Source organism: Lottia gigantea, assembly GCF_000327385.1.
Source record: "Lottia gigantea unplaced genomic scaffold LOTGIsca_19, whole genome shotgun sequence".
Taxonomy (NCBI): domain Eukaryota; kingdom Metazoa; phylum Mollusca; class Gastropoda; family Lottiidae; genus Lottia; species Lottia gigantea.
The window spans coordinates 1,049,647-1,061,064 of NW_008708358.1; the positions used below are offsets into that span (position 1 = coordinate 1,049,647).

At 30.8% G+C, this 11,418-nt stretch overlaps 1 protein-coding gene across 1 annotated transcript; it reads right to left on the minus strand.

Moving 5' to 3' along the window:
• Window positions 1-851: 851 nt before the first annotated feature.
• On the minus strand, window positions 852-7,808 carry LOTGIDRAFT_159069 (hypothetical protein; the record flags this gene model as incomplete). Its single annotated transcript, XM_009052730.1, has 15 exons — window positions 852-1,039; window positions 1,405-1,555; window positions 1,832-2,031; window positions 2,464-2,635; window positions 2,795-2,895; window positions 3,121-3,231; window positions 3,662-3,809; window positions 4,049-4,123; window positions 4,360-4,496; window positions 4,830-4,962; window positions 5,246-5,421; window positions 5,671-5,914; window positions 6,130-6,201; window positions 6,608-6,661; window positions 7,761-7,808. The coding sequence occupies 15 exons, from the start codon at window positions 7,806-7,808 to the stop codon at window positions 852-854; spliced, it is 2,010 nt and encodes a 669-aa protein (XP_009050978.1).
• Window positions 7,809-11,418: the final 3,610 nt, after the last annotated feature.

Below are 11,418 nucleotides of genomic sequence, written 5' to 3' on the forward strand. Positions count from 1 at the left end.
TAATATAAAAAATAAACACAAGTTTTAGCACTTTCTATAATTTATAATAAACAAATACTCCAATATAACAAACGATTTCTTAACAGATGATTTCAAAAAGTTGAAAATGACACAGTATAAAATAATCTATATACAAAATAATCTAGGTGTTAACCAATTTTTAAGATGATGATTCATGAATAGAAGCGTAAAAATGAATAGAAAATACCAAGGATAGACAATAAAATATAAAGACGTAGAAAATGAGAATAATGATATGAAATGAATAACAAAATATAACACCTACATATTTAAAGATAAGATTTATCCACTCATTAAAACATAAGAAATATTAAAACAAAACCTGAAATTCTGTGTAATAACAGATGTCATGATCTGTTGGAATATTTCCATTTAATATACTAAAATACATACAAACATTCCTTTGAGTAAACCTTTTGATTTCCTACTGGCCAGCCATGAGAGTAAAGCAAATATAACCACTATAGTTCATTATTATAGATATCTCCTAAGCACTTAGGTGGTCAATGAAAGCATTGATATAAATATGATATAAATATAAATTGAATATTAAGTAGTAATGAATATTGATGAGGAACTATGAATATTCAGAAAGCACCAGAGATGAAGACTTGAGGAAAGGATCTTATGCTGTAACAGTCATATAATTGTTTGTGAAGAAAAGATGAGCATCATGAATATTGATGAGAAATAATGAATATACAATAAGAAACATGAATACTGATAGGGATTCATGAATATTCAAAAGGAAACATGAATATAAATGAAGAATAATGAATATTCAGTTTGCTATCATGAATATTAATGAAGAATAATGAATTTGTAAATATTTAGCACCAAAGAGAAGAAAATAATAATATCACTGTGATAAACACACAATATATTGACTGAGGTAAAGTTGCTGCATTGTTTTTAGTATTTGACACTTTCACAGTTTCACTTGTACTAGTAGCTTTCACATTTATTATGGCATTTTGAGAAATCTTGGCACTTTTTGTTGTAAAAATGGTAGACACATCTGAAATAATCATCAAAAACAAGTAATGATTAGCATCAATTCTTGAGAATCAAATTTAGAGACTTCATTAAAAGACATAAGAGAAATAATAACACTGGTTCATGGCAAGTTGGCAACAATTTTACAGTGCACAATATGGATATACTGTGGAACAAAGTTTCCATTTCTGGAGATGGGAAATGAACGTATTGCATTTAAGTACTTAAAATCAGCCATCCCATTGTTCCAATGATTGTACATGATGGGCATAAAACTGATCATATGTAAGATGGATAACTGAAACTGGGAGTGGTCATTAGTGTGTTGTAATATGATTGACAGGTCAAGTCCCACCCTTTGCATGTACATAAAGATATAAGACTCACCTGGTGATGAAGTTGTACCAGAACAGTTTGAAGCTGGTGTACTAAAATGTTTCATAACTGGCTGACCTGTACCATATTTAGTTTGTATAGAAATCTGGACAGTATAATGAGTTAAATAGTCAACTTGTGATAATATCATTTTATTTACATTCTGAAATACACCAGAGAGAAAACAGTTTAAAACCCATGAAACTATGCCACATATTGTTTAAAACTTTGAATCTACAACTCACATTAGGCTTGCAAAAATGTCATGTATATGAGCATTTCTGAAATCACAAGAACCACAGACATCTTATGGAAATCTGAATGATGCAAAAAGAAGCCAAAAAAGGTGAAAGTACACATAAAAAGGTAGAAAACATCTTTATTCCTTTAAGTAATGTGACATGCTGATTATGATTGAGTAATTAGAACAAGATCTCACCCCTGAAGAAATAGTTTTATGAGGATTAGAGGTATAAATAATTTGAGATTTGGTTGATTCTACACTAGCTCCCCACATAATAACAAACTTCTTATCTTCAGACCATGGTTCAGGACTCCATTCAACAAATATCATTATTGATGAACATAGATCTCCTAAAATCTCTACTGTTACATTCTTTGGTTTACCTGGAGGCTTTACTGAAATAAACATATTTACGATTGATTCGTAAGAAAGTTGTTATGGGAACGCCAATGGAGACCATTGCAATTTTCAGTCACACGTCGGTCTTCAAGTTTCATGAAAGATTTTATTAACTAGCAATCATAAAGGTTCTTAGATACAGCTTGTGTGATAGTGACATCATTAAAACTCTGAGCTTTAGTGGCATTGCAAGAACCACAGATGTCTGGCTGAATATTGGAATGGTGCAAATTGATGTTATCAATGTCCCTGATACACCTCTTTACAATCCTATAAATGCTTTCTTGAATCCTCCATCAAAACCAGGAAGATGTCCTGTTGGTAGGCTAAGTCAAGTTCTATTCATTGTAATGTGAAAATTGAAAAATTAAGGTATAAAAAACAATAAGCAAAGAGAATTTAAAGAAACATGGCTAACAACGACTTACTGTTTTCTGGACAATCAGGTGATTTCCGACCTTTTACTGTGACCTTCGAACATTGAGGTGTTCTAAAATTAGTAACAGAGGGAAGCCCCATCATGGCTTTAACATCTACGGGATGAATTCTAACTACATAACTACATTCATATTGAAGATTATATAACTCAAATTCTAATTTCTAGAAAAGAAAAAAAATGAAAAATTCAGCACAATTTTGGAAATACATGTATAACTTTCAAAATTAAAATTTTTCCTCGTTCCCTATTTGCTTGAATAATTAACAAGGGAAATTTTTTTTGAATGATAAGGCAACAGAGTTTACTCAGTGTTAACTTACATGACTTGTGGCTGAGTTTTCTTGTAAATGACTAGAATGATCATTAGACTGGGCACAATTTTCAGCTTTCCAGAATAACATATATTTCTCTGATGTTACAGCTACAAAACATAAAATTAACCAATATTAGCCTGAATGATTGTCATTCCATTTGAATCAAATCATAATCATTTGTTTATTTTATCTAAAAAACAATTCCAGACCATTGTCAAGAACATGACAAATTAAAAGTATATATCAGTACATGGCATATTATTGTAATTTTGAATTTTATTTTTTTCTTACCTATTGGCTGAGAAAATTGAAGTTTAACCAAGAAAAATTACCTGATTTCCATGTGATGACTGACTTCAAACTACCTTGATGATAAAATGAATCTATTATAGAAATATTATAGACATCATGACCATATCTTCCACTCCAACTCTCTAACTCATCTACAAATACACAATATAAATATGTAAAATATCAAATGAAGTTTTACATCCTACTTTTCTGCTACTGTCTTAACTAAAGAGTATTGTCAACCTCAGATATTGTGTCTATATCCAAGTCTTAAAGATGCATATCCTGCACGGTTTTCCATTTTAGAGGGTTGATTTGGGTCTTCAAAATATGTAAATAGTCTTCAAATAGACCTCAAACTAGAAAATTCCACTTTCTATTTTCAAAGATGCATGTTTTGTGGCTGAAATTTATGATTAAAAGAAAGACATGGATGTGCTAACTTCAGTGAATACTGAGTTAAACACTTCTTAAGTCTACTTATGGCTATGAACTTTAACGGGCATTTAAGAAGTGAGTAATACATTCCGCTATACAGAATAATAGTTTGATTGAGATTAAAAATAATATTTGTTTGCTAACCTCCAGGAGAAGGTGGAGAATAAGTCTCTATTTGTAACGAAGCAGGTCGACCTTTGAACCTTCTACTTTTAAATTTAATAATGGCTCGAACCTGTATTAAATATTTGGTACCAGCAGCTAGGTCTTTTAGAGTAAAGCTATGTTGATTCTGAAACACAGAAAAACCAAAATTACATGACTGCAGCAATAATACACTCAGAAACGATGAGCCAATGAATAAGAAATCATTTGCTTTGAAATCAAACATTTATCTTACCATTATGAATGAAGCAACAGCACCAGGCAGATGACAACTCAATCTTCAAGACTGTGAAATGATATACGAAATATGGAAGGAGGAAAATTATGTACTATGGTTTTTTCAATTTCAACAAGGTTATGACTTACTGGTGGTAAAGATTCTTTATTAAATTTTTGTCTAATATATGTAGTTGATGTATCAGGTACCTCTAACCAATTCACCTATAATATTACAAATATAAGAAGCAATTCAAAAGCAAACATCGATTTTGATTCAAATTAAGCCACTTTTTGTGATATTTTAAGTTATTTACATTTGTTATTGCATGCTGAAATGCCATTCTGAAAAAGATTAAAAGCAGCAAACTCATCACCACAATCTCTTGTCACTTTGTAGAATACAATCAAATTAACTGTCCTGCTATTTAAAGAAATAGAGAAACTAAAATTCCACAAACCTGGTATCTTTTAATGGGTAAATCTGATGTAAAAATTGGTGGCTGCCATGATATTCTCAAATCAACTATATTATTTCCATATCTAGCTTTTTCATTCATTACTTGTAGGTTTAATGGTTTAGATGGCTTCTTGATAGCTGAAATGAAAATAATAATGAAGACATCTCAAATTATCAAGGAATATAATCAACTCTAAATTGTTAGTCTTCGTTGACAAATGATGTGATGAATGCTAAATTGTGCTATATATTTCTGATCAGGATAGTCTCAGTTTATTGTCCAAAGACTTATTATCTCAACTTATGCCGGGATTGAACCCTCTACTTTAAAGTTAGCCAGCTAGCAGGGGGTAAAATATATCATGATGAGGTCCTAGGCATTGTAGGTCACATTAATTTCACAAAGAATTGAGGACAAACAGACAGATAGGGGTGACAATAATTCATGTCATGTTAAATAAGACAACTTACGTTTTATATAATCATGAACATGAGTAAAGCCTGGAGAACCATGTATATTAACAGATAATATTTTAAATTCATATTTTTTACCATGTTTTAATCTATGACTATTTCTAAATACTTCATAGGATAACCCACTAGTCTGAAAATAGTCAAAATCACATTCTAAAACATTGTGCTACGCTAGCTGGTGGACCCATAGTGACATTTTATTATATATATTTTTTGGGGTTGATAATTCCTTTATATTCTGCCACTAATTCTAATGATAGGTTTAGCAAAAATAGCATTTTTTTCTATTGCTTAAAGTCTGATTGAAACATGAAATTGCCTTGAAATGGGTTTTCCTTCAGCAGCTCACCCTAGTATAAACTACTGGTAGGCCTGCAAGCTCTTTTTAACGAAGGTGATAATGGTCTACTCACTATTCTGTGCCGTGGACGTTTATTGTGTGCCGAATTAGACCAATACTGTATAATATATAATTCAGGTTGGATTAACTCCCTTCTGTTATCCACCATTTTACCTCGTTTCCATCTAACACTCACACCACCTCTCTTATTGGTTAGAAATTCTATATCAATAGGTAGGGGAGGTAACTCTAAATGATCAGATAATAAAATCAATACGATGCAAAGATGATTCAATAGGTCTGTTCCATATAAGGTGTAGGGATTATTAATCTATCATGAAATATGTCGGAAGATGGTCTTTGAACTTTAATCTCAGAATTCAATCGTAACAATTTGTCTGTTTTACATTGAAAATGAAGCCTAGGTCTTTTAATTCTACATAAGCGTATAAAGTTTTAGCAAAAAGTGGCCTCTCACAAAACAGTAGGCCTACTTACTCTCATCAGGTATCGGTTTTTGACAAGTTGCTCCACAATCGTGTCGACAACATTTCTTAGTTTGACTACAATCACCATCATTCTCACACTCTTTAATACACGCAGACTCAAAATCAACCAGTGTAGACACATCACGACAAGATCCAGACTTCACAGTCGACAGACGATTCACAAAACCACATGCTCTATCACAACTTGGAGTTACTTCCCCTAAACTAGATTTACACCATCTATCATAACAATACTGAAATCAAATCATACAACATTGGAAATCATATTGAGTTTAACCTCTTACTTTTCTGGCCCTGATAGGGCTAATGAAGACTGTTAAAGAATCGTACAAAGCCTGTAGCACTCAATCGTTTATTGTCCAATATGTTTTATTCAGCCCCTTCAACCAATATCACTGATAAAGTTAAACCTCAGGTTTATTTTTGCTAAAAATTTAGGGAACCTTACCCGACAGGCTACTCTACATTGTTGAAGGTCGGTATAATTTTCTACATCTCTTCTGTCACATACATACAAACACTGAAAATATCAAATCAAATCAATCAGTCCAGAGATGTTCCAAGTTTACCATATTTTTCAGCTCTAAAATGGTTTACATTAATACTATTTTAGAATATTACAGGAGGCCATGCAGTTTGGTGTGGTCATCTTCTGCAGTCAGCTATTCTCCAGTGCAAAAATCCTATTTAAGCATCACAGTTTGATATGGAATTCAGTGTGATCATTTGCTGTGGTCAATTTTTTTTTATCATTTTCAGTCGAGCGTGAAGAACAAGGCCTTCTTTCTTGGCTTGCCTATCTTATCACATAATATTATAGTATACATGAAGTTAAATTATACATCAGTCTTTTCAATTCATGATATACATGGTGATTCAATTGAAACTTCCCAAATTTAAATTCCAGAAAGGTCCCAATTACTTACCCATTTACAATCTCGTTTTTTCTGACAAGTTTTAATCAGATCATTTCCAGGTACCTAAAATGATAAACAAATTATTCTTATTGATAAATAGGCCACATAGTTTTAAGAAATGATATTTCATGGACTGTGGCCTGCAATCCAAAATTTTACATGTTGCAATTTATTGTTGTTGGCTACCATACCATGTAATACCCAGTTTAATTTGTATATAATATTGCTCAATTCAGAAATGACTTAATTTAAAAACTTTTCATCTTCAGATAAGATATGGAAAGAAAAAGTAGGATTTTTCATTTTAATCAGATTGTGAATAAGTCAAAGAATGATAATTTATAACCATAATATTTTTTTTAAATCATGAAATATACAAGTTAATTATGTAATGTAAAATTTAGTTACTTGTCAGTAAACATGTAAAATAACATATACTTGTACGTTGAATGCTGGTAGAACTGGTTTAAAGACATATAAACGGTGAATACGAAATTCAAGGATAGTCTCTTAGTCTAAAATTACCCTCTATAACTTTATAATTTGTTTCATTACATCTTAAAAGATTAAATCTTTAAGGGGTTTATCAGTTTAAAAAAATATCTTGCAGTTAATGACTAATGTAACATCAGTAAAATCTGATAAAGAAAAGTGACAAAGTTTAAATTTCAATAGTGAATTTCAAGAAACCAAAAATTTGCTGATAAAGGAAATACATGGCACATTACAGACCTATAGATTAAGAGAATATATTTACTAGTTAGGCCTATCTTTTTAAAAGAAATTCAAGACTTTTTGCCCTTTCAATTCTGAGTCTGATCACTTCACTCATCTGAAGGTTACGTAGGCTGGACTACTTGTAAAAGTCTTAAATGACTAGATTTACGTAAATCAAATTATGAAAGTATTGTGATTACATATTAGGTTTCAATCAATTTTCATTGAAAAAGAGCAAAATTTTAATTAAAACTTTATCAAAGTAATGCTCCACTTCTTGACAAAATGATTCAGCAGATTTGAACTTGTTTTGAGACAGCAGTTAAGAAGACTAGGCAAACAACAGGGGTACTGTAATTTCTAATAATAAAATAAGTGTCTATATACAGCCAGCCCTATTCAAATATATAGTTACCCTTGACTGAGCACGAGAATGTCTTTATACCACAATATCATTACCATTATAATACAGAGGTGACCATGTAGGACACATACCTATCGGGGGAGGGGGCCAGTTTCCTTTGTCTCCTTTACTAACAAATAAATTCCTTTAAAGGGCACCAAACTATACAAAATGATTACAGAAAGCCTGTTGTTTTTGTCTTATTAGCCAGTCATGTACTATTAGAGTTATAAAATGACTGGTGATCATTATGGAGATTAGGGACAGAAAAAAACAGATGTTTACATTATGTAGTGTGTTATGAAGGAAATTTCACATCAGCCTAGGCTATATATATATTATTAAGGAATCTTTAGCATGCATTTCCTGAGTTCCTCTATTTTCCCATTAATTGTCTTGACACTTTTTCTACCAGTCCCTCCAACTTGTTTCAAAGAGAAAATTGGAATGCCACAACAGCTTCCCTTTAAACTCCTATCAGTTTTAGATCAACATCTGTTTTTTTTTTTTTGCATTATTTTTAACACAAGCGGTGTGAACAAAATGAAAACGTGACTTTGTTGCACAATTTAAGCAGTAAATAGTTGATATATCATTAAATGTTAAGGTGTAACCGAAAATTTACAAAATCACAAAGCAACAAAGTCATAATTTTATGTAAAAATAATACATGCATAAAACTATTGAAAAACAAGTTCTAAGGTGGCTTAACAAATACTCTATAGAAAATAATACACTATTATAAAATGTAAAAAAATTGGAGATATCCCCACCCTTGGACTTTAACTGTAATCCTATCATATTTTAATTTATTCAAAAATGTTCTTTATAACTTTACACTATAGAGGACAATGGCTTTAAATTCCTTCACTGCTGCATTGATATAGATGGATCAGTCAGAACAATACATAACGGCACTTTATATTTTACCGTTATATTACTCAAATAACAAATAACAAATTTATCGTTTTTCAACTAAAGAATTTCAAATTTTTTAGAAAATAAATTAGGGATATCAAATTCACAATCTTCACGGCAGCGTGTCAAAAATTTTAAAAGTATCAGATTTTCAAAGGAAAATTTCCATAAAAGGCAATAGCACACGGTGATTTTCATAAATCATTCAAAAAGTGTTGAATCATGATAAATATAAAGTCACACAGGTGTTTCGTACCGTCTTAACATTCGCTGATATTTCACATGTTATATCATGGTATAACAGGTTATTTAGCTGTGCACTTTAATTCAACTTATATAACTCTAAATTTTCACGTGGAAATAGTCATATTGGCAAAACAAATTTCAATAATATTTCTTTGCCTTTAAACCACAAAAAAGTTTCATTTCTTTTTTAATCTTATATTTGAGATTTAAAATACTAAATTGGTGAAATCAAAAAATTTCGGTCTGAAAGACCGAGCACTTAAAATTATATACTATTGTATTCTGTACCCTTTGAAATCAAAATGCTTATGAAAGTTTTTTCAAATTTGGAAATAATTAAATTGGCAAAACAAAAGAAACTTTGATAAAATTTCTTAATATCTCTGCCTACAAAACATTAAAAACTTTTTCAATTAACCAAATTGATAATTTTAGATAATTAGTCAAAAGATAGCTTGCCAGGCAAGGTAATATATGCCCAATGGCAGCTTTGATTTTGAATAAAAATATTTAGCTGTACAGTAACAATCACCAGTATGAAATATTCAACCTTCCGTCATACACTTCTTATATATAGGGCGATACTGAATAATATTGAGTATGAGTTATCATGAGGGATCTTCATAATGACATTGACACACAAAATCAAAAGAATCTGTAAAGAATTGTAGCCTGTAGAGTGAGCATGAACCAAATGTGAACGGACGGACGGACCGACAGGGTGATTACAATATACGCCCATATTATGTGTGGGCGTATAAAAAAACGACCTTTTCATGTTCCCATAAAATGTTCTTATGTAATCTTATATTTTAGATTTGAAAAATACTAAATTGGTGAAATGAAAAATGGAAGACCTAGCACTTAAAATCATATACTACTTTATTCTGTACCCTTTGACATCAAAATACTTATGAAAGTTATTTCAAATTTGGAAATAATCAAATTGGCAAAACAAAAGAAACTTTGATAAAATTTCTGAATATCTCTACCTATAAAACATTAAAAACTTTTCAATTAACCAAATTGATAATTTTAGATAATTAGTCTATAAAAAAAACGTGTTTATGTTCCCATAAAATGCAGGAGCTTATCAATTAAAAAATGCTAGACTGTAAACAAGGTGTTTATTTCTGATAATTTCAAGGTACTTGAGATTAGAGAATCAATATTTTTAAATTGTAAAACAGGAGTTGATAATACAGGTGCTCGTATTAGACAAGATAAACTTGACTGTAGTGTGGTAGTTTATCTCTCAAGTGGCTTAAACTATCTTTATGTTTTATTCAAATGTTGGGAACTGTTTATCTTAGTTAGGATACTAGCAATATCGTAGAATAGTTCAGACAATTCTGATTTTCATTATTGTTTGATTCCAGTCATGGGGAGCAACCTAAGGTCACAGGTCTTCAACGTCATTTAAACAGATCATACACACTTAATATCTTCATTAATTCACTTACATCTTCTTTTCATTTAAACAAAATAATCTATGAAGTCAACGAAAGCGAAAGTGAGTAGGACAAGAGACAGAAATCCCAATGCACACTCCAAAATAAGCTCTATTTTGTTTTCTACTGATTAATGAGTCATTAAAGTGGCTCCCTGAAGACAAAACAAAACATATTTTTAAAATAAAATACAACAGCACACAGTGCTGGCTTTGTCATTATATTCTATTCAAAACTTTTGTCTGCCTCATGGAGATTTGTCTGTTTTATATGCATGGTTGTTTCTGCTGTTTTAACTGAATGTACTCTACATACCACTGTCCATATTTACAGACGGAAGAACATAAAAAAATCATTTCATTCATGTTTTATCTTCATTCATATTGTTCAAACGAGACAGTACACAAAACAGATACCCTTATATTTAACCTATAATATGACTATCATTAATCTTAGACTGTTATCTTTCTATCTCATTACATTGACTTTATATTTCAAATTCAAAAACTTTAACAGCCTAAGGAGGCAAGGTGTAGATTTCACTTCAAGAAATTGCAAAGAAGTTTATACAATATATTGAATTCTTTATGAATTTCATAATTTTATCCATCGATTTGAAATCTACTGCAGTCTATGTAACATTTTTCCTTGTGTCCATTGTTTAAACAGTGCCCGACACAAGTGAACAAAAAAAAAAGTAGGTGCAGACAGGATATATCCAAGTATAAGATTTGAATGACATACAAGTAGAATGGATGGGATAGTTACAATTTATTAGGATAGGCAGCAAAACTAGAATTTTATGATAAAAATTTTAGGAAAAAAGATAATTACATAATATTTAATAATAGCCTAGATTGTCCCAAATAATAAACCAGATAATGTCACAGATTATTATCATATACAATGACCTAACATGACCTGCCTTATTTACACAGGTCAAGGGTCATTAGGCAAGCTGAATTGCATTTCATTCAATAAAATATGATCTATGTTAGAGATAATGTAATCAATGAGTTCATTCATAATAATAGTCCATTACTAGTTATAACTGATTAGACAAACCTCACATTAAACTATGGCCC